This window comes from Mastigoproctus giganteus, chromosome 12 (genome assembly GCF_048544385.1).
Source record: "Mastigoproctus giganteus isolate SK-2022 chromosome 12, ASM4854438v1, whole genome shotgun sequence".
Taxonomy (NCBI): domain Eukaryota; kingdom Metazoa; phylum Arthropoda; class Arachnida; order Uropygi; family Thelyphonidae; genus Mastigoproctus; species Mastigoproctus giganteus.
In genome coordinates, this window is record NC_143586.1 from 94,160,511 (window position 1) to 94,185,696 (window position 25,186).

Consider the following 25,186-nt stretch of genomic DNA (forward strand, 5'->3'; position numbering starts at 1 on the left):
ATGGAGAAAGTATTTCCTTCTCTACAAGAACATGGAGTTTACAACTAGAATTTTCAGTGCAATATGGCGATTCACTTTATATAAGTAACCATTAAATGCCCTTTTCTTTGCGAGGATCGAATCATCTGCTATCACTCTGATAAGGAAAGCTGTCCACGGTCTGAATGAATATAATCGTTAACTGAACAAGTATTTAGCAATCCCGATGGTGATCACGCGCCATCACAGCGACATTTTTTCAGTCTATCGCTGAGATGGTGAACGCCAGTTCTTTGTTTTGTGATCGCTGTGGTCTGCATCCTGCAAGGATTAGCACGACGTTCGACAGTTATGTTGTTATTAAAAGGAAAGCCGGATTACAATAGACCACCCAGATTAACAATAAATGGTAAACAGATTCCTTTAGTTTCTCAAGTTAAATACCTAGGAGTAATTCTTGATGATAAATTGCAAAATTTACACCGCATTTAGATTATCTGAGTTCTAAGGTTAAAAATTATACCGCTTCCATTATTAGATTAACTAGAAATGATTGGGATTTAGGTAAGAAGGTTATACATTTATATTATAATGCTATTTTTATACCAATAGTTACTTATACTGCCTCTATTTCGTATGCAAGAACCGCTCGGGTAAAATTTAAGCAGAAATTATTGTCTCTGCAAAGAGTTATGTTAGGGGTATGTAAGATGATGTTGACCAATGCATTGGCTGGGGTTGATGCCTTTGGATTTATTTCTTGTATACAGACCATGCTGTTATTATTTACGTAAGGGAGATCAAATAACGTTTTTGGGTATTACTGTAAATCCATCATTAACAATTACAGAAAACGAGCGGGATATATTTTCTAAGTTGGTTAATTTGTGGCAAGAGCGTTGGAACTCAAGTGTAACTGGTAGGACAACATATTCTTTTGTTTCTAGTGTACAGTTTAATTATAAGAATAAATGAAACGAGTGGTTCATACATACTTACAGGACATGGCTCACTGAAAGCGAAATTACATCAGTTAGGATTGAAAGATGAGCCCTGCTGTGTTTGTGGCATGGTAGAGTCATGGGATCATGTGTTATACGATTGTAATTTGTACGATGAGTTCAGATGTGAGCTGATACATTTGGTGGCTAATTTTGGCAGGGGGAATGAGGCAGTGTTGTTGTCTTCAGCTGTTAATTATGATGCATTACAGCATTTTTGTGGAATGGTTTTTAGAAAGAGGAGGTTGTTGTCAATTGGTACTATTACTGAATAGTTGCATTAATAACGTTACTAATATGTTTATATTAATTATGCCTATACGTTTTTTTTTCCCTCTCTCGCTGGCTTCCTGTGGATTCAGGTTGCGGGATGTCACCCCGTATTTGGGAGTTATCTCCTGGGTTGTGTGTATATATATATATATAATTTTTATTATTATTACATATATTTTTTTTATTACTTTTTTTTTCCGAGCTCCTACGATTGGGCATCCTAGGGGCGGGATGCTTGCACCCACTAGTCTTGCACTTCACTAGTGGGTGCGGGAGTTAGGTACATATTGTACCTTCTATGATAGCAGATCCAGGCCTGGCCTTTCGTGCCAGGGCGAGCACCGGGTGATATTTGCCGAATTGTGGCTATCACCTGGTGGCTGAGTGGCCTGTTCACTATAACATACTACACACGCTTACATTAACAGGCCACCATATTTAGATGAGTAATATGCCTACAATTATATTGGCGGAGATGGATATAGATCCGGTTGCTACCCTGTGACAAGAAACATACATACAACGTTCGACAAAAGGTACAGTACAGCACAATGGAGATTCAGTACGGATTTTAAAATACCGACAGCATTATTTTACGCAACGAATCGTATTGGTTGAAGGAGTATGACGAAGAATGGCCTAGCCCAATGTTTTTTTCAACCTATGTTCCGCTAAGTGTTCTACCAAAAATTAGCACTTATCTGCATTTCGATATTTTTAAAATAAAAAGAAAATGTACTGGATATACACTGTCCAGTCAAAACATTATAACCACGTAACAAATAATGGGTATGCTCTTCTCTTGCGGTCAGTAGCGCCGCCACACAGCAAGGCATGGACTCTGTAAGACTTCTGAACGTTTCAGAAGGTATGCTGTACCATATGTAAAGGTAAGAGAAGCGATGAAAGGAGAGATGGAGAAGGAGGGTGTAAAGATAAGAGTTAAAATTGTACTGACAGTGAGATTTACAGATGATGTTATATGACTGGGGTCCGAGAAACGACCCTTTAGAACTGATCAAATTATTCGTTGTATGTATAGCAAATTAATGATTAATAGAGTTATTAGTATATTTATGTAAAAATAAGAATAAAGTTGAGCTGTTTTAAACATAAAACTTTGAAATTTCTTTACACAAAACCCAGTGTTCACACACACACACACACACACACACACACACACACACACACACACACACACACACACAGGCAGCCCGCGAACCCCCTATATATTTATATAGGGGATCCCCCTGTATAAATATTCGCGGACCCCTATAAAAATATATAGGGGTCCGCGAACTTTTTTTCATTTTTTAAGAGGTCCGTAGATCTCAGTAGTTTGGGAACCACTGTTATATGACAACGGAATAAGAATTATAGATTTTGTTGGGAAGACTTAAGGAAAATTGCGAAGAAAACGAGCGATGAAAAGAATACCAGCACAATTTTATTAAGAGCTAGTATTGCGATGGGCAAAATAGCATTTTGTAAGACGAAGCAGATATTTACAGGCAAAATACTGGATATAATGTTAGGGAAACGGTTAGTGGAATGGTTTGTATAGAGTGTGATGCTTTATGACGCTGAGGCATGACACTAAAGGAGAAGGATATTAGAAGCGAAGCTTTAGAGGTATGGAGACTTGAAAGGGCAAAATGGACATATAGGGTTAGCAAAGAAGAGGAATGCAAGAAGTATGATAAAGAATATAAGGAAAAGAAAGAAAAATTTGGACATCTGCTGAGGGTTGGGAGGAGAGTTTGTTGAGGTGTAATTGAAGGGAACGTGATGAGCACGAGATCAAGAGGAAGAAGAATTGGAATGTTGGATAACTGATATAGGCTGATGGCTATCGTGAGCAGAAGGAGTGGGCTAGACTCGGAGAAAGATGGAGATACGATTGAGTTCTGGATATTGTGGATCTGCCATGTGGCTGGGAACTTATAATAATATTAATAACATAATATAATAAGGATAAATGAAAATGAAAAACGGGGAGTATCAGTTAACGAAGAGTATCAGTTGTCAACAAACTGTCGCATTATCTGCACTGTTTTCATTTAGGGACGTTTTACCAACTGTTACCATGTGTTTTTCAGCATGTGATCCTACAAAACTAAAATAATTTTCGTTATCATTTAATATATTCACCACCGACGCTATTTTATACATTTACCAACGACGCTATTTTATACATTTACCACCACTATATTTATTATACATTTATTATATACATTGTATATTCACCGCCGATTATTCATATACATTCCTACCGATTTATATGAAATGATCGATGAATGTGATAAATATAGAGGTTGTTTAAAATTTTCAGGGAACAAATATGGAAATTTATTCTACAGCTATAAATAAGAAAAAAAATAGAAGTTCCTAAAAACATATGTTCAAAAGTTTTTACTTCCGACTATCATAAATATCATAAATTATCATAAATTATAAACCATAAGAATAAACGAAATAAACTTGTAAAAGAAAAACATTCTACAGCTGTTCAAAGTGACCTCCACTTTGTGCAGCGTTCAACGAGACAAATCTACGATTATCTGGCATGTCTTATCATATCATATTATCTTGCGTGGAAATATGCGTATAATAAACCATGGATTTCATGTGGCCACACCAAAGTAATCTAGGGATGTGAGGCCTGGTGATCGTGGCGACCATTGTACAGGGCTGCTCCATCGTTTTTTGAACTCCGTATTTAAAAGGTCAGAAGCATTACGGGAGAAGTGGCCCAGTAGGCTCTCGTGCATAAACCAGATCCTCTGCCAGTTTTCAAGAGGTGTGTTCCAATAGTGGCCATAAATTGTTCCGCATAAAATGTAAGCATTCCGTTCCCGAAAGTCTTTATAATAAAAAATAATTACCAATATTGTTCTCAAGAACATCGCACTAAACATTAAAGGAAAAGGTGTGCTGATAGCAAGTACCGACAACGTTTGTGGGGATTTCTTCGGCATGGCGATGATCGTTTCAAGAGTTGAGAATTTCATTTCTTGTAAAACACGGTTCATCTGTAATAACCAGAGGATGGCTGAGAAACTGAAGATCACGTTTACATTGCGGAATGAGCTATTGACATCAGTTTCTGTCAGTAGCTCAATAGAACTGCGTTTATTCAAATATCTTGTGACAACAATTTTTCTATAGGCGGATTATGCATGCGCTTGCAGATGAAACACGTACGCGAACTGGCAACCTTCCTGTACTTGTGATAGGAAATACCTATACAGTATTTTATAGGAGGTCTTGTACTTGCTCTTCAGCATTCACAGTTCGTCGAAATCTCTCTCTACCAGAATTTACTCGTAATGGTTACAGCTTAACTGTTTCTCTGAGTTCCAGTAGTCGTCTCTCCACATCAGCAAATGTTTTACGATTTGGACGTAAATTTTTCGACGTATCTGCGAAGAGCAGATACGGAATTCTTATGAAGTTAATCATCATCAATAATTCAGTCTTGTGACTGATCAGTTCCTCTGATGAGCTGTTGCCAACTTTGTCTCTTCTTTACCGTTTGTTTTAGTTCCTCAAAATTTCGTCCTACTTCATCCAGCAATGTCCCGATGAAGGTCTTTTGGTCTACCCCTAAGGCGTTTTCCCTCCACAGTCCCCTCCATTGCATTCAGAAGCAAAACACCATGTCGAATCACGTGGCCCACCCATTTGAGTCTAGTTGATCTTATTCTACCTAGAATTTTCCTTTGTTCTTGGACACGTCTTATGCTTCCACATTTGACACTTTTTCAGTCCATTTAATTTTTTCCAAACTGCGCCAGACCACATCTCGAAGGCCTCAAGTCTCGATATACACTGTCGCTGTCCGGTTAAAAAATTATAACCACTTAACAAATAATGGGTATGCTCTTCTCTTGCGGTCAGTAGCGCAGCCACACAGCAAGGCATGGACTCTCTAAAACTTTTGAACGTTTCAGTAGATATGCTGTTCAGGTATATTGAAGTTCAATATAAATTAAAATTATATCAGCTAAATCGGCTAAAGTAAACAGATTTGCAGTGCCTTCCCTACTATCAGTTCACCAAATATCGAATTGTAAACAACGAAGCGGTGGCGGAACCAAGTGTCGAACACGTTGACACTGCTAGTATCTACTCTGTCACACTAGTTTCTCACAACTGAATAATTGGCATGCTTCATGTATAAGTACGATACTATTAATGTCAGTTTTTGTTCATTTTTCGTTCTGTTTAAAGGCCGCTTTACACAGCAGTCATATATTTGATATAAACCTGCACATAAAAATATTTTGCACTTTCACGGTTTTGTAATTTATGATTAATGTTTAATCTTTCGGAAATAAAGACTTTTGAGTCATATGTTTAGTGGAAGTTTTTCCCGAACTTTTATTGTAGAATATGTTCCTACATTCGTTCCACGAAGTTTCGAAACGATTTGAATAGAATCACCGGGGATTACGAAAAATCATAAAAGTCAAATTAGAGTTACTGGTAGAGCACTCCTTGATTTCTTTCTTATTGAGCATCGATACTACAGACTGCCGTGTTTTTTTTTTTTTATTTTTTTTTAGTTTATCAGTAAAAAAATACATAAATAAATTTTCGATTATTCGTTCCTGAAATCGTTACTAAATTGACTTACGACCATTTCATTCACAGTGATCGTAAGTTGGATGTTCGTAACTCGGTGTGTGACCCCGTAGTTTATCATCTATGCTTTTTTCTGTTAGTGTTGTTTCGATACGCCGGTTATAGTTAATATATCATTTATATAATTAGTTTAGTCAATCAATAAAGAAATATAAAGGCTTAATTATCAGCATGTTTAGTTATGAGCGCGTCATATATTATAGTTTAAGGTTGATTGATGTCAGCTGGGAAGCTTTAGGAAGTCGACATTATATGAATTTAACGTTAATAAGAAGAACGTGTTTTCCCTTATTACATGGTTCTAGGTGTAGCTGCTGTTCCAGAAGATTGCCCTTCCCTTTTAGTATGCCATCCAATCCACTTCTTCCCCAGCTGTCAACTGAGTTTTTGACAGTACAAACCATTCAATTAATTTTTATTTTTCTTAGCGCCTAGGTCTTGAACAGATTCGTCGAGTCCTATTTTTTTCGTTAAAAAACAGATTTTGTTTCTTGGTTATAAATATTAGATCCGTAGTCAGATCGAACCCCACTTGGTAAAGTATATACTGGGATTATAAATTCTGTTAAACACAGGAAAATTTTTTTATGAAACCCCCAAGCACGAGAGGTATTAGAGCCTATACTACTTAGTACGTGCCTGAGTTGCAGGTTGAGAAGATGAAAGCAGATAATTGTTTATATTAGACTTGAATTATTGAAGATTGTAATTTTCAGAAAATAAGCATGAAGGGAAACGCAAATTGAAGGAATAAATAGGAAGAAGAAAAGTTGGTTCTGTGAGTTTGAAGTTGGACAGTAAAAGGATGTTGAGGTTTGTAGCACATATTCAGACTGGTTTGAAAGAGAGATCGGGAATTATAAAGCCAATCTAGAAGAACAGTGCCCATGGAAGTATCTCTAGAAAAGGCATGCAACAGAAACATAACGTCTATGGGAGAGAGAGTGTGTGGAGATGGTCTGTTAGAGATGAGTCATTAATTAGTCTAGCTGCCCTCTTTTGAATGGAATCTAGATGCTTGGGAGAGATTTTCGGGGGCACCGCACCAGATGTGAGAACAATATTCCATGGTAGGGCGCTGATTTGCGATTTTTACCGAGGGAGCAATATTTGTAATGTGCTTATGCCAAGAGAGAGAGAGAGAGAGAGAGAGAGAGAGAGATTACAAGTCGGGGTAATCCCCAATATAGATATATGATCTTGCCTATAAATCGGAGTGTCATCGAAGTTCGATAAGCACAGGAGCAGAAAAATCCTTTTTTGCGTGATATAAGACATTTCTGAGTTTTATAAGGATTTAAATGAACTAAAGGTTATCTTTTTCTCATGGGAGAATTAGGTGGAGATCAGCATTTAAGGAATTAGTAGTGGATATTCGAGAAGTTTCAGCTGTTTGTGTAGGGTAAGGTTTCTCAAACTGGAAGGCGGAAAGCAATGTGCTGTCGTCAGCAAAACTATGGATAGAAGAGGAAATATACAAGAGGAAAAGAGTGGGGGAAAGAACTGAAACCTTGGCGATGATTTTTTTTGAACTTGAAATGAGTATGGCTTTTATTTCTCCCTTATTGTATAAAACGTGTTTTTATAACTTTTTAGATTATTTTAGTGCCTTTTCGAAAATATTTGATGGAGACTTATTTGTGTGTTGGCCTATCACCGATGATAGGCCAACAGCTTTGAAACGGTGCCGTCTGGGTGCTAGTATCCACTGAGAATAAATAACAGTAGTCTTCTCTAATAGAGAAGCGTTACTTATTCGAAGTACTGCAATACCTGGTATCTCGTTGTGAAGGTAGCCACAATATGAGATGCAATTAAAAACGATGCCTTCACACTATGTACGTAGTTTAATTTATGGATAAACTTGGGTGTATCTACACCGATATTATATAGTTTGCGAAGAACATACTGAGAATCCAAATATTGCCAGATTAATGTATTTTGTTAAAAATGATAAATTTAATTTATGATTAAATTACATTATTAAGTTATTTTCTTATGTAATTATGGTCATTAAACCGTAGTGTTTTTCCTAGTCACATTGTTTCTCTCCTAGTCACATAATATTGGCCTTACGTAGCCGAGTGGTCAGAAGCGCGAGTGTGGCAGTATACCCTCTTTGAGTGGACCGGGGTTCGAGCCCGTGATTAATAAATACGATTACCAATTTTGATTGATTTATTGTAAACTCTACTGACCTGGTGGTCGTGCTGGAGTAAGGTAAGGTAAGGTAAGATATATTGATGTCATGCGGCACCAGTGGTTTCCCCCATCTCCGCGTTGCTTTCATTGTGGGTGTACCAGTTTGCTGGGAATGCCAGAGATTTAAAAGTGTGTGGGTATTGTACATGTGTAATGTCGTGTACCGTTGTTCATCTGGTCATTTAGCCGCTGGGCCCCTGCTGGAGCCCAACGTTGCCCCACCTTCGCCCCGTGGAGGCAGACCAGGAACCCAGTAGACTTAGTTACTCTGGCAGGTCCTGCCGCTTAGTTTCCTGAGATTTCGGCGGCTAGGACCTTAAAAAAAAAAATCATAATATGTATGTATATGCACATGTATATACTCATTTCACTTGTCTGCATACACCATATGTTGTATGCCTATACACACCGCTGGGGGGTTTGATATTACATAGATGGATAGGCCGAGACTGGGCGAAGATTATTTTGAGTATTGTTAAATTTAGTGTGTGGGGCTTTCGCATTGCATATAGATAGAGTAGGAGGGGAGACAGAAGACTGGGGGGGGGTAAAGATAGAAATATGGGAGCGATAGAGAAGATGCCCCCAGTTGGCCAGTGAGGCATGCCCATGCCTCACCAGAGAGGAAAGGGGGAAGGGGGTTCGGCGAGGGGAGACAAGGAGTCTCTGCCCCGCCGTGGTACGGTTGGAAAGGAATCGAGTCAGGTGCTCGATTCTGGTCCCCAACGAGTCTTGATGGCAGTGAAGCTGCATGGTTCAGGTCCATGTGGCCCTTTCGCAGATTCAGGGTTCAGTCAGTCGCGGAGTTGTAGGCCATGTCCTTTTATTCTCATTGGAGGTATGGAATTTGTTGTGGGAATAGTAGCTTGTCATTTAATTTCCAGTTGTGTTGTTATTTGCTTGTTGGGCCAGTGTGGCTCGGCGTCTGTTAAACAGTTTCTGTGCAAATTCGGTGAATGCCATATATGGTCCTTTATCATCCAGAATGAATTGCTCCTGATCCTTGGGTGAATGTTGTAGTCTTGTCACCAGCTGGCAGCGGATGTCGTCGTATTGGTGGCAGTCATACATTAGGTGCGACCAAGTTTCTGGAACGCCACAAGTGCAATTTGGGTTTTCAATTATTCCCAGAGTTGTTAGTTTGGCGTTTAAGGCACCATGTTCTGTGAGTAGGTACGTCACAAACAGACCAGGTGCGTACCAGGTTGGTAATTTAGGTTGGAATCTATGTATATTTGGAAAGAATTTATTTGTTATCCGACCTTTAATGGAGACATCCCATCGTGCCTGCCACGCCTGCAGAAAGTGGGTCTGGAGTCTTCTTTTTTCCGCAATGCGGTTATTTCCTAGATGTCCGTTGAAGTCAAGGTGTGTACAAGCATTGCCTTTAGCGAGCTCATGGACGATGCCTCTCCTCACCACCTCTAGGTCTAAGGGGAGGGTTCCTGCGATGGTACTTGCAGAGTGTGTGTGCTCACTGTGCTGCAGGCGCGAGTAGCAGTGAGTAGCATGATTCTATGTATGGAATCAAGTATTCTTAGGTTTGCAGCTGTGCTGGCCTTTTTGTACCAGGCACCAGCTGCGTATGTTGCGATTGGTAAGAAGGCTGCTTTATAATAAAACATCATCGTTCTCTGTTTCAATCCCCAGTCTCTTCGGGCAATTCTGTTTATTAAGGCAGTGCAGTTTCTTATTTTTCTTCTTACTAGTTTAGGTGCGGTTTGAAGGATAAGCGGGTATCCAAGATGACGCCCAAGTATTTGAGCTCTGTGCTGAGCCTTATTGTTCTAGTGCCAATTTTAATTTGGGGTGGTCTGTGGATGTTCAGTGTTCCCTTTAAGAGTATGGAGTTGGTCTTCGTCGGTGAGATTTGTAGTAAGTGGTGTGTGGCCCAGTCTTGGAGAATTTGCACAGCGCGGTTTGCCAGTATTTCCAGTTGTGCCTTGGAATTAGCTTCTATTGTTAAGATGAGGTCGTCCGCGAAGGCTTGTGAGCGGACCCCTTCCAGATCCTTGTTTAGAAATTGGTCCATCAGGAGGTTCCACATTGTTGGTCCAAGTACTGACCCCTGTGGGCACCCTCTATATATTTTTCTTTCTATTTCTTTGTAGGGAGCTTTTATCTTGATTGCTCTGTCGGTGAGATAGCTTTTAAGCACAAGAACATTTTTTTACCCCTAGCATTTTTGCTGTTATGGGCATTGCACCAGGCATACATGTAAAATTTACTTATTTTCGCTGATTGCAATAAAGATATTATATTGGTTTTCTATTTTGGTGAAAATTTTGAAACTTATATTAAGTAATCGATTGATGTTGTTATTAAATAATTTGTTAATATACGAACCGTGGGACCTATACAATGTAATTACGTATACGATAAGAAATTTTCAGTATTCTAATTACCTCATATATATATATATATATATATATATATATATATATATATATATATATATATATATATAAAAGAATGTGGCTCAAGTGGGACCTCTAGTTGGCATGTATATTGTCAAAAAAGAGAGTTGGTATGCAGAAGGTCAAGCCTATGTTCTTAGTCTTTGGGTTTCTTAGTACACCCCAAATTCGTGGTCTGCGCTTGTGGGTTATGAGCAGGACCGTGTTAATCTAGAAGCGACCAGGCGCTCTCGGTGTGGCAAAATAAACGCAGACCTTTTAATCTTTGGAAAGAGGGTGACGAAATGAAGGCTCGTTGCATCCGGGTGCTAATTACGAAAGTAACTTTTCAATTACGCTACAGAGTTCCTACTCCAAAGGGTAGTTTCAAGATATTTTGGTTGATAAACGGTGTGTGTTTTGAATGTTGATAGTGGTTCCAAATTCAGAACGATTCTATCAGCACTTTCTTTAGATAGAAGAAAGTTCAGCTAGAATCATTCTGAATGAGGAATCGAGTTAACCTGATGTGTAGTATAATGTCCTTTTCTTTAAAAAAAAAACAAAAAAAAACCCTAATATCATTTTAGAAGAAATTTACGTCTTGGCTTTTCTGTAGCATAACTGAAAGCAGGATCTTTAAAATAAACTTGCCTTAATTGAAAAAAAAATATATTGAAAATGAAAAGCATAGTTAAATCAGTGAACTTACATTTAATTTAAAATAATTCAAAAGATTCACGCAAATATTCCAAAACATTGAAAATAACTACTCGTAATCCGTGCATAGGAAAACCTGAATTGCTCTCATAAGTGTAACCGAAGATATATGTAATTGCGTGGATTCGGCAACTTTAATGAATGATAAACTTATGAATCCATTGAATCGAAACAAAATATTTTTTTCCCTCTACAATTACATTGCAGTATCCACATTGTGTGATGGAGGAGTTTCTTTTCTTCGACTTACATTGCGATATACACATTGTATGATTTGTCTGCTAGTAATTTTTATCTGTTGTAAACATCTGAGATAATTGACCTTGTGTATATATAGGCAAGTGTACTTGAAGTAAAGCTTTTGATAGCAGCGGCTTGTACGGTATAACTCATTTCTGAGGAGTTGGTTGGGGGAAATTCTCATAAAATGGTGAAGACCATATTTAAATATTTGTTGTTGTCACTTTTTTTAAGTTCCCTGGGTAGTAGTTAAATGTTGTGAAGCACAGTGTTCCAAAACCTCTTTAAGCCTCCGGCACACTAATGTTACTAATGCCATTTGAAGGGACATTGGCAATACAGTATCAAAAACGGGAGGAGGGGGATGGAGACTGGAAGTCATCGAACGAACGAAGACACCGATGACGACGATAGCGTATTTTATAAAGGTTAGTTAAATGAATAAAATTCACTTTGGTCGTATTTGATAAAAGTATTTGAATGTGATGGTTATTTGCATATCGTTTTATGTCACGCTTTTGTAGGAAAGCATGATAATACAGATAAGAAGTAGTTAATAATATGCACAAAATAATTTACAGCATTGCTATCCCATTTCTGTTATTAGAAGATATTTAATTCCCCCTTCTCCTTCATTAGAGAATTTCGTTTGCGCATTTGGAACGTCTTGGCAGCGACCTACGAAAACCTTCCTTCAGTAAAGCCTTTTGGTAAGCTTTTGTAACGAATCTTATTAAAATTAATAAGCCTAGTTTGTATTAAATGTATCGGTTCGTTCTTCCTATCCAGGTGCTCAGTGGATAAACCTCTCTCAACAGCGGTAATAGTTTTTATCTGCTGAAACAATACTGTCATATTTCCCATTTTGCAGTGATATGTTCTTTCTTGCATATTATTCAGAATTAAAAATTATATTCAACCGAATTCCTTCTAATAACTCGAATAATTCTCACGCATACTCAATATTTATAGTATGCTTTGTGTGTGTGTGTATGTTTGTTCTTAATACAATCACCGACAGAGGCAACCCATCGTACATTGCTACCTGTCCAACATTATTATTTATAGTTCCTTATTTCGCAGTACGCACACGCAGGCAAATGAAAATAAAACGGCAGCATTACAGCCAGATGATATCTTTAACGGAATACTGCACGAAGATTGCAGGAAAGTGTCCATTAGCGTAACTACAAGAATATTTCTTACTTCTTTCATTATATCCGGAAGTGTTTTGTCACATCGAGCATTTTGGAGGTAACACTAGGTGGCGCCCTGTAAATGCAGCCTTTATATTCAACCTTGTGAGGATGTCAGATCGATATCTCAGGCTGATCTTCCTCTCTCAAGCTACACAAGTTAGGAGCCAATAGTGCAGGAAATGATCGAAAGAAAAAAATGGCCGTTTTGTTTTATTCTGTACATTAGCTCAGCTTAGCATAGCTGCAGTTGTATTCTGCGCTAGTGATATATTTAATCCAAACCTGACATTTTTCGTAATCTTCTCTCTTTGAGCTACTTAAGGAAATATTCATCCATCCATTTCTTACACGCTTTCTATATATACTTTCGTTCGCAGATATTTATGGAAATTTATTTCATCCCCCGCCATTTCTAAAAGGCCAAGGAAGGATATTCTTGAAAAATGACGCAAGTTTTGTGAGGATGCACGTATTTTACATGTGCTTCTGGTTAAACAGTATTACTCAAAAGGCAGATCATCACGCTCTCTCGTGAAACAGCTGTTTCCATTGCATTCACCTAGTCAGTTTTGGTGATAGTAAAATATGACTTGCTTTTTTTTGCGCATGCTTTTTTCTGTCGCCCATTTCACGAAGCGAATTCGTGTTCTTCATGAAATGCAACCCGATATTCGATTTTTTTTTTCTTTCTTTTATTTTTATAACACGAAGTGCTCGTTTTGGGTATATAACGAATCCCCATGTGTGATACGTGAATTAGAGACAACAACCACGGATAAAATATGGCATGAAAGTGATGGACGTCACGGAAAATTGAAATGTGTAAGCTTTGTGACGTAAGATACCGACAATGTTTATCGCGCAGATAAACGCTTAGATATGTGCACTGTATTTCACTTTTTGAACTGAATTCAATTTTGCCTGTTTGGAAAATCGAGTAAATATATTTTTGTTGTTTGTATAGCTAAAATGCCCGTAAAGCTGAGTTATGTTTTTTTTTTAAATTGAAAACTTCGCATAATAAGCAATGTTATACTGCAAACCAGACTTACCCTGCTTCATAGATGTTGTGACGTCACATCTTGTAGCAGCAGGAGAGGTATCCTCACACGTGGAGGTGGTTACCTCGGGGATGGACACTTCATAACTTTCATCTAAAGGGACGCCTGGTGTCACCTGTCGTCTCCTTGATTTGGTGCTGCTGGGGCAGTCCATAGTTGACAGACGTCCATGGATAACTCCGATCCAATGGAAAAGAAAGTGCCTCGAACTAACAGAATTCTTTAAGGGAAAAAGGAAGAACTTCACCAAGCTCCCATTAGGGTTCACACACCATCACGCGCGTCACACTCACATTGTGCCGATCACAATAAACACACTGGTATTTCCAACGGCCTTAGAAGAGTTGTATCCATCACACTTCCTTTGATATGTTATGGTGATTGCGGCATTCAGACATATTCCTACGTAGCAGAGGTAGAGGGGACATAGATCCCCGTATTTTCACTTTGGAGAACAGGGGGAGTGGAGGGGGGGAGACTTAACCCGCGAACACTGCAACAAATTATCACCCTACGAGCTGACGTTTTCTTTCGCAGCTGAGAGCAGAGCGATCAATATATCACCGGGCAGTTTACAAACACGAGAGTGGGAGGTGCTTCTCGACATCCCTCTCTTTATTTTCGAAAGAATTCCTGAAAATAAAAATATATTCCTCCAAAATGCAATCGTCGGCGGGAGGCAGAACGGCTGCAGAATCACACTGACACAGTTAAGCGTCAGTATTGGCCTGGTGAGCAACGAAAGGGTAGTCCCAACTCGATGCGGAAGTCGGAGTTAGGCGAAATTAAACGCACGTTGTAGGTGTCAGATCAACGCGGAAGAAGGGTCGTTGAGCAGCTTCCCCGACTCTCACGTTCCTGCAGCAGCAGCGTGGCCATTGGCATATCTCACTGCCCCCGACAGTTTAGTATGTTCCCCGCATCCCTCATTACAAACATGTTTGTTGTTCTTAGTGCACTCTGCCAACCACTACCGCTACACCAGGCTCTCACTCGCTGGTAAGAGAGAGGATGAGGGGGGAAGGCGAGGGGGAACCATCCGACTCCAGTACACACTACTCGCTACTCCGTTCTCCGTTAGAGCATTCCTATGTAGCGGTACTATCCGCCCGTTGCTGTACTCTGCTCTCCCGCCACTGCGGCGTTGGCCGGACCACGGCAAAGACAAAATGGCGCACCAGCCACGCCCACAACTGCTGCTTCTTTATACCAGATGGCGCTCCAGGCGGTACCATAAATGTACAGCTGATGACTGTTTCTTTCTCTCTCTTGCTCTCTCTCTCTCTCTCTCTTTCTATCCGCCAAGCTTTCTGCAAATGGTGACAACGCTGACTGCATGCTCTCTCTCTCGCACGCGCTCACGCACACACACGGTATCTGTCTTAGTGAGGGTAGTTTACAGTTATATTTATAAGCTTAGTAGAGAGGGAGAGAGGTGAAAAAAAGTAAACTTGAAATAAACTACAGGCGAGCTTTATCTAAGATGCGATAAAAAGAAACCAATGGCAAAATATAGAAGCTTAGCTATCAGCTATTGATTGACAATCCGATATTCTGGCTCTACTGGGTATCAAACACGCACGCAAATATCTTGATGCGAATGTTACGGATACCTCAAAAGTTCATATTCTGGGAAAGTGTTGGCTCTTAAAAGTAGGCTAACGATTATATATTTATACTTTCATATTGACAGATGGTTTTTTTGGATCCCAGGAAGTGTACAGAAAGATTTGAAATCTCTCTCTCTCTCTCTCTCTCTCTCACTCTCATGTATGGGATAATGAAAGTGTTTGTTGATCACTTTATGTAACACAACGCTCGAATCTGCATACTTTTACGAGTACCTCGTTCAGTTTTTTGACTGGAAGTTTCTTGCCCTCCCAAAGGGAAAAGAAAGTTACATAAAGTAGAAGTTTTAATAACTACATAGTACCTCTTCCGTTAGGGAATGGGGGGGAAGGAACACTCAAGTGAATGCAAGGGTTCGCATAAGTGTACAAGCTTCGAAGTGGATTCTTTTCCATATCATTACTGGTGGCTCGAACCGAATATTAGGCCACCCGAATATTTAAATTCATATTCCGTGCTATGTGTCTTATGTCTGTTAATTGCGCGTGTTCTATGTTCCATTTGTCTGGTTTTTTTTTTGGACGAAAAACCTTGGGAGAAAATGTTTCTATCTACGCCTGAGATCGACTAACTCGGTCACGGAGTAAAAAAAGCCCATTAAAGTTTCTCGCGTCATCGACAGGATTCGAACCCGGGTGTTTTCCACGCGGTGTGGGAAGGGAGGTGACGATACCACTGTGCTACCGCGCAGATCCAAGGAAAAGACGAAACGAATTCTCGCAAATCATCCCATTTTGCATTCTTGTAATACCAAACAACACGAGGTTGAGAAAGGTCACGAGGGAAAGGCGCCGTTGAAGAAGACAACATCACCAAGTTGTGATCTGAGGTGCCTAGAGGACCACTCACCTGAGAAAAAGATCAAGCGTGTTGGCTGTGTGGTTAGGATTGTCTGGTATTCTGGTAGGTAAATAAATAATCGGTGCAAGGTCATTAGTAATTGCAAAAGCCAGAGTATGTCGACCGAGTGGGTCACTTTGACTAGAAAATGCAAGCCAGTTGGAGTTGTGAACATTAAAATCACCAAAGAAAATTACCTCACTGTTAGAAAAGTTGGACTGGAGAAAGTCAAGTTGCAAAGAGAAGAAGTCAAAGAGTTCGGAACGGAAGAAAACCCAAGGATGTACAAGAGATGAGAGAGTGCGATATTTGGGAGGAAGAAGTAAAACAGTCGATCAGGAACTCTCACAACTGGCGAAACCCCAGGAATAGATAACCCCCACAACTACTAGTACAAGAAACTCACTTGCACACACAAGCATCTAGCAGAGCAGTTTACCCGAATGATAAGGCACCCAGAGACAGTTCCAAATTTTCTCACTCAAGGACTCACATATCTGAAGGTTAAAGACCAAGATACAAGAAACCCGGAGAAATACAAACCAGTCATCTATCTCCCAACGATGCACAAGATCGTGACCAGCTGCATAACCAAGAAGATATCAGACCACTTGGAGAGCCAGAACATAATGGCCGAACAGCAGAAAGGATGCAAGCGGATGAGCAAAGGATGCAAGGAGCAATTAACCATAGTTTCCGCAGTTATAGAGCAAGCCTACAAGAAGCACCGCAACCTGTACACGGTCTGCATCGATTACCGCAAGGCCTTCGACTCTGTGGATCATAGATGGCTGATAGAAACGCTGAAGGTCTACAAAGTCAATCCGATAGTGGCAAACTTCCTAGAAGCAACCATGGCGAAATGGAGTAGCACCATTAAGGTCGAGAACATCACAACCAGACGGATCCCCACCAGGAGAGGACTCTTTCAGGAAGATGCCCTGAGCCCATTATGGTTCTGTCTAGCACTCAACCCGCTATCCTCTATGCTCAACAGCAGCAAGTATGGATATATTATTATTATTAGCCATATGGTGCAAGGAAGCCTGAGGCTTTTGCTGCACCAGCCAAAATAAAAAAAAAATTCTGAGTTACCCTTAGTGAGTGAGTGAGAGAGAGAGAGTCAGAAGCAGAAGGGAATCACCAAGAAAGAGAAGAATGATGATATCCAGCTCAGGACCCTGGGTGTGCCAAGCCCATACTCACCAGATGTGAGCCCCTGGGATGGCCTCAACGTAGGAAGGAAAAACATGTACACCCTCTCCCACCTGATGTACATGGATGACATCCAGCTCTATCAGAGAAGACATCCAGAGATGACATCCATCTCAACCGAGAAGCAACTTTAGCCACTACTCCGGATCAATGAAGAATTCAGCAATGATATCAGGATGGAATTTGGTCTAGACAAATTCGAGAGCCACGGATTGCATCAGGGAAAATTAGTCTGCCGAAACTATCAGCTGCAGACTGGTAAAGAGATCGAAGCCATGACAGGGGGAGACCTACAAATACCTGAGGATTGTGCAGACTCAGCAGTTAGAACACAAAGAAATCAAGACCTGCCGGACCGAAAAATACCATCAGAGACTCAGAAACCTGCTGAAAGCAAAGCTGAATGGAGGGAACACAGTTAAAGCCATAAACACCCTTGTAGTCCCAGTGATAACATACTCCTTCGGGATCATAGATTGGACTAACACCGAGTTGGAAGATATCATGAGAAAGACAAGGACAATGATGACCAAGAGCCACCAACACCACTCGAAATCAGCCGTGGAGAGACTGACAGTAGCTCAGAAAAAGGAAGGAAGGGACCTGATAGACTTCATCGAGCTACAGAAAACAGCGATAGATAGCTAACCTCAAGGATTACTTCCAGAAAAACGCAGCAGTACTCTACCAGGCCATAAGGAAGATAGACAAGCGGTATACCCCACTAAACCTAAGCGAAGGAATACCCTCCCGTCCAGACAGCACAAACGAAGCTAAAAAGATGGACAAAGGCACTGTATGGCAGACACTACAATGTCCTCCATCAAGATCACATAGATAACGCTTCCAATGGCTCACGAAGACGATCTTCCCCGAGACTGAAGGATTCATGCTCGCCATCGAAGACCAGGTAATTAATCAACACCAGAAACTATAGAAAATACATCGCCAAGGAGTCCGGTATGTCAGATGACACATGTCGACGATGCCACTTGGCCTCAGAAATGATCCAACATATGATGCATCACTGCGGGATGCAAGGTGATCACCCAGACTGAGTACACTCGTATACACGACCAGGTAGCCAGGATAATACCTCAGAATCTAACAAGGAAATACTAGTTGACCAAAGAAAGTGTAAGGTATTACAAGTACGAACCTCAGGCAGTACTAGAGACTCCAACCCACAAACTGTGCTGGGACCGCGCCATAATAACGGACAAGACAGTTTCGCACAACATACCGGACATAACCCTTGTGGACAAGAAAGAAAAGGCTAGCTATCTGATTGACATAGCGGTGCCCAACAATGGCGACCTCCAGAAAACCCATGAGTGAAAAATCAGGAAGTACACGAACCAACGACAGGGTATCAAAGAGATATGGCATATGCAACAAGTAACGACCATTCCGATCATCGTGTCAACCACCGGTATGGTGCCAAAGACCCTATATAACAGCCTAGCTCTCCCAGATATAAGATCTCCCAGTGAACACCTACAAGGAACTTCAGAACACCTGTAGGACAGTCAGGGAATTCCTCGACCAACAGCAACCAGACATAACCACCAGACATAACAACCTCCTTGTGTACTTGGTAGGTACCCGTCACGTGTTGGAACCCCATGATCAGGGAGAAATAATAATAATAATAACAATAATGCATATTATACTATGTTCAGGGAGAATTTTATCGCAAAATTAACAAGTCTGGACCGAGCATAAAATATGCGTTGGACTGTTTCTTGGTGAGCACTAAGTGGACCAAGGCTTAGAGGAGTCATTATAATGTGTTTGTAAACTGTTGTAATAGGGTTTAAGGAGCATCAGCGACTAAGGCCACATTGCTCTGTGTATATTGTCTGTAAATTACATGTGTTCTGAGGCCGATTGTTTGTTTTGCTGGACGAGAAACCCGAGTTTTCGAGTGAAAAAAACCACACTACCCCTGCCTGAGATTGACTAACTCAACCATGTTGTGAAAAAGGCCCATAAAACTTCCTCCCTTCATTGACCGGACTCGAACTCAGTTCTTTTCCATCCGGTGTTGGGGGGGGGGGAAGGCTACCTACTATTATCCATGAGGGCTTTGCAGGATGAAAACTTGCTTTTCCAGGAGGAAAAAAGTCATGCAATCTTTGCCAAGCAAACTCAACCACGGGCACAAAAGCTTATAAAAGTTCCTCTAATCAGAGGAGAATTAAACTTAGGCCTTTTCCACGCAGATCAAAAGAAGAACTGGTGTAGAGACTAGGGTGCAAAAAAGTATGGCCTAGGTTCTGTGTTGGAACTGCAGTCTGCATTTATGCACTTTAACGTGTGAAGTTGTATCACCTGGAGAAACCTATCAGCGCCACAGTTTGATTTCACACTCACCGAACTAACTTTTTCAACTTCAGTAATTTCCTGTACCTGGAATCTTTGGAGCCACATCATTCAACTGTATTTTCAGAAAAACAATCGACAGTAATTCAAGCCCAATGACAACAAATTTCTTTCTGTTTTACAATCATCAGCCTAGAGTAGGTTTCACCAGTTCGCGATTATCATAAAAACTATCGCAGAAAATACGAATAGAATAGAAAAGCAATGTCGTGCTTTCAAATAATAGCTTCCCCACTGGAGTAATCCCACCAAAAATTTATTTGAGAATAACACTAACAGGTCCTCACCTATAACGGAGTCCAGATCATGTTATCTAGTTCATGCGCCCCGAATTGATCTACTTCAAAGCATTTCCTTTTAATGCTTGACATGCTAATACAAAAGCAGAAGATAAAAAAAAGGCATGCAAAAGTAAAACAATGCGTTAAAACTATAAGCACTTAATTCTTAGCGCATCAGCAACTTAACAGATACAACAGTCTTACGAAATGCCACTGACGTGACATAAAATGTTACGTCACGTTCCGTTTGTTGTTAGGCAGTTGTAATTATTCGTATGCCCAAACTGTATATATTATAAATATATTTCCTGTATATCAGCAGTCGATACAGGGTAATCGGACAACATCACGTCACGTTGCTAGGCAACTATTTGCCTTCACCTCACGCAATTAATCAAACCCAAAGATTTTAATATAGTGTAGTACAGATTCATGGCAGTGTGATCTCAGCAACTCAGTACCTAATGCGTGTAAGGCCAGGTGTTGCGTTGTGTTGTTAGATACGGGACACTTTTTGGCTTGCAGAACAACATTCTATTAAAAACAATTAGTACAGTAAATTGATAGTTTTATAGACACGAATGTAATTCTCGGGCAGTAATAGCGAAACACGATATATCCCTGAGTTTCCATAAATCAAACGGTGAGAAAATGGATTAGAAAATCTAGACAAATGGACACGCAGGTTGTGGGTTACTTACATCCTTGGAAAGAGTAGTTAAAATCCTCCTTCAGGAGGAGCTAAGCGATTCTAGACACAGCGCTGAATTGCAACAGCTGCTATCCTTGTCCCATAGGGCAGCATCTTCCGTCTGTTTTCATATCTCAACCATTTTGTTTAGGCTCTTCACAGCAGAATCCTAAACAGACGTATGGCTTTTGCACTTGAGGTGCCGGCATAACTGGAGGAAGACGATCGATGGGTCCATAAAAAGATTTTTGACGGATAAAACACGTTTTATTCTATCAGAGAGGCTAAGTGATATGAAAGCGATATGTGATAGATCAAGAAACTGAAGCGTAGTGGTGCTATGCGTCAAACTGCGTTATATTCATCTTTCAAAATGAAAAATGCAAGTTTTTATGCAGGACGTGGATTTTCCAGGATGTGCGAAACGCATTCTCTCAGAACATTGTGGGGCATGACAATTTACATTACTATCACTGTGGTTTGCACCTCGAACGATCAGCCTTCATTGAATATATTACTCGCCACGCCTAGAGATATTTTCAACGGGTCTTTTACAGGTACCATATATACCAGCGCTTTAAGGCCGAAGATTCCTTGGCGCGAAGATTTATGATTATGGAATTTTTTTGAAATTTTGTGTTCGGCTCCAAATTACCAGCAGAATTAAAAGATGAGATGGTCAAAGAGGCAGCAAACATCAGATGGAGGTATACAGGTCAGCATTTTTAGTAGTCATTCAGTGCTCCGTGATAGTATAGTGGTTTCACCAGTTGTCACACGTTTGGAGAGGTCTCGTTTCGACTATAGCCACAAATTAGAGGAATTTTAGAAATTCTAGTCGTGACGAATTTCAAAATGCATGGGAAGGGCAGTACATATAGAATCTGTGTACAACATAAATATAATACATATATACCCGCCAAGGCCAGGAAGCCAATGACTTGACAAAAGTTAAGCGACAACATAAAAACATGTGTAAAAATAAATGAGAGTATATGTGGCTATAAAAAAATGCGAAAATTTAAAATAAAAATACCGGTCATCATCATCATCATCATCAGCCATTTTCAATCCACTGCAGGATGAAGGCCTCTCCAGCAACTTTCCAGTTCCTTCTGTTTTGAGCACTGGCCATCCATTTACTACTCAAAAACTCATGAATTTCATCTATCCATCTCCGCCTTTGTCTTCCAGGTTTTCTTCTAGCTCCTCTTGGGTACCATTCTGTTATTTTCTTAGTCCATCTGTCATCATGTCTTCGAGCTATGTGTCCTGCCCAAGACCATTTTAGTTCTTTAGTTTTGATAAGAATGTCCTTTACTTGAGTTTGCTGCCTAATCCATGTGTTTCTCTTCTTATCTAACAGTCTGATTCCCAATATAATTCGTTCCATTCTTCGCTGTGTAGTTCTTAGCTTCTCTTCCATTCTTTTGGTGAGTGCCCAAGTTTCACTTCCATAAGTCATGGTGGGGAGTATACATTGATTCATTATTTTACGTTTCAGACAAACTGGGATATTGCTCTTCAGTATGTGACTATATTTCCTGAATGCTATCCATCCAAAATTTATTCTTCTCTTGACTTCCAGCCATTTATCATTATTACAGCTAATAACTTGTCCCAGATAAGTATATGACTCCACCTTTTCAATTACTGCTCCTTCAATCATTATTTCCCTTTCCGTGGCATACTTGTTCATCATTACTTTTGTTTTAGCCATATTCATCTTTAGTCCAAAATCCTTACTAACTGTGCATAACTGATTAAGATTTTCCTCTAATTCTTTGGGATCGTGGCTTATGACCACAATGTCATCTGCAAATCGTAAATGGTTTAGGTACTCTCCGTTCACATTGACTCCTTTCTGCGACCAGTCTAATCTTCTGAAAGTTTCCTCAAGGGCAGCAGTAAACAGCTTCGGAGATATTGTGTCTCCTTGTCGAACTCCTTTCTCGATTTTAAATTTCCTACTGTCTTTGTCTAGTCTAATAAAGGATGTAGCACTCTCATATATTTTCTTCAAAATCATAATATATGGAGTATCTATGCCTTATCTTTCCAGTGCCCGAAACATTGCCTTATGCTGTAATGGAGTCAAATGCCTTTTCATAATCCACAAATGCCAGGCATAATGGTGTTTTATATTCATTTGCTTTCGCCATTAGCTGTGATATTACGTGAAGGTGATCCATAGTTGAGAATCCTGTCCTAAAGCCAGCTTGCTCTTTCGGTTGATTCTCATCAAGTATTCTTTCTAATCTGTTAGTAATGACCCTTGTGAACAACTTGTAGATATGGGATAACAAGCTAATTGGTCTATAATTTCCAATTTCTGATTTATCTCCTTTCTTATGCAGCAAAACTATGATTGCATTATTCCACTGCTTAGGCATCACACCTTTTCTAATGCACTTTGTGAAGAGCCTTGCCAGTTTTTGTGTTATGTCTCTTCCTCCCAATTTTAACAACTCTACAGTAACTTCATCTTCCCCCGGGACTTTCCGATTCTTCATTTTCTTCAATGCATGTTCTACCTCATCGGGAAGAATATCGGGTATGTCGTATGTGTTGCTACTTTGCAATCCATGTTCCCCACTGCTGGTATCATTCCCTCGCTCCTTGTATAATTCTCTATAGTAGTCTTCTGCTATTTGAATTATGCCTTCTCTGCTGTTTATAAGTACACCATCGCTATTCTTCAGTTTCAGTATCATTTGTCTTCCTGTATTACTGCTCATGGCTGCTGATTTAAATCCTTTGTTTTCCCTTAATGCTTGTTCTACTTTTCTTGTGTTAAATCTTCTTATGTCCTCTCTGAGTCTCTTTCTAATGGCTTTGCATAACTCAGTATACTCAATTTTCTCCCTGTCAGTGTTTTTCTTGCTCTTCATTTGTCGTCTTTGGTTCATCATGACAAGTGTTTCTTGACTAATTTTTTCTTCTTTGGATTTCTGTTTCCCTATAGGTTTCTTGAGCTTTATCACTTTCAGAAAGTTGTAATATTCCTCGTCGATATCTTGGTCCTGAGCAGTCTGCAAAAGCTGAAACTTGTTCTTAAGTTCCAGTACATACTGCTTTTTCTCCTCCTCTGTTATTTCAAAGACCTTTGTATTATTTACTCGAGTCAGTTTTTTCCTTTCCTTTCCTACATCTATATCAAGTGTACATCTTACCATTCTGTGATCACTTCCAACATTTACCTTATTCAGGACGGTAACATCATTCACAATATATCTTCTGTTAGTGAGGATGAAGTCGATTTCATTAGTTGTTAATCCATTTGGACTCTTCCATGTCCAGTACATATACATAAATATAGTTCAGAGTATATACAGATTCCGAGATGGCCAGGACACACAGACATCGCATATTAGAGCAAATTTTCAAAAACACATGTAAGCTCTTCGGGTCAGCATATTTTACCTGATCCCACATGTCGCAAATGAGCTGTAGATTGCTGTGAATGCAGTTTTGAATTAGTTAGGCTGCAGGAGAGTTCATCGATGCGCAGGAGAAGTGATGTTCTCAACCTTAGATGGCAGGTGGGGATATCATTTGAAAAGCAGACATCAGGGGCACACAACAGTAGAACCAACTCAATTAAAGAACACTTGCAACTACGATTTGGCGCGAATTGCTGGATTTTGTTGGGTTTGTATTATGGGAAGTACCTGGGAAGAAATTTCTCGCAGATCTGCAGCCTGTTATTCCTTAGCTGTCTGCGCGGTAGCACAGTGGTATCGTCACTGTCCTTCCCACACCTGGTGGAAAAGGCGTGGATTCGAATCCCGTCGACGACGTGAGGAACTTCAATGGGCTTTTTTCACTCCGTGGCTGAGTTAGTCGGTCTCAGGCATAGATAGCAAGGTTCCCCTCCCATAAACTGCGGTTTTTTCGTACAGCAAATCGACCAGAGAACACACGCAATTTACAGACAAAATACATATGTGGGTATGCATTAGAAGTAATGGGTGTCCTAATATAATAGTTTGAGGGTTTTTTTTTGAGGGAGATGTACCACTGATATATATCCCAGAATTCACGGGATTGGATTGCGCTAACAAGAATTTTATGAGTGGTTGAAGTTCTTTTATGCAGATAAGTTGAAGTGGGATTGGAGATTGAGTGGCCATGCTGGTTGTCCTCTGTTGTAGAGGAAGGCGATGTTTTTGGGTTGCACACTTCAGTATCCAGTGTTCATTAGCGAAAACGTTTCAGAATAGAAAGTGCAGCAGAGGCCCATATTTTTGAGGCATACTGAACAGTGAATACACAACGATTTAGAGATATCTTGTTTGGTGTTTGCATCCATTACTTGAAGGAGATGTTGGCGTGGTATCCAGCGGAACCGGCTTGTCTTGGAGAGTACATATTCAGTGTGATTGTTAAACCTAAGCTTTGGGTCGAAAGTAACACCAAGATCTTTG

General features: G+C 40.0%; 1 protein-coding gene across 2 annotated transcripts in view; it reads right to left on the bottom strand.

Annotated features, from left to right (window-relative positions):
• LOC150077282 (ecdysone-induced protein 78C-like) overlaps window positions 1-14,859 on the bottom strand; it is a 496,295-nt gene extending 481,436 nt beyond the window's left edge. For both annotated transcript variants that reach the window (XM_090386083.1, XM_090386082.1), the window contains exon 1: window positions 13,710-14,859. In XM_090386083.1, coding sequence (XP_090242209.1) covers window positions 13,710-13,872 — 163 coding nt within the window. In that variant the 5' untranslated portion in view covers window positions 13,873-14,859. The remainder of the gene's footprint in view (window positions 1-13,709) is intronic.
• Between the last annotated feature and the right edge of the window lie 10,327 nt (window positions 14,860-25,186).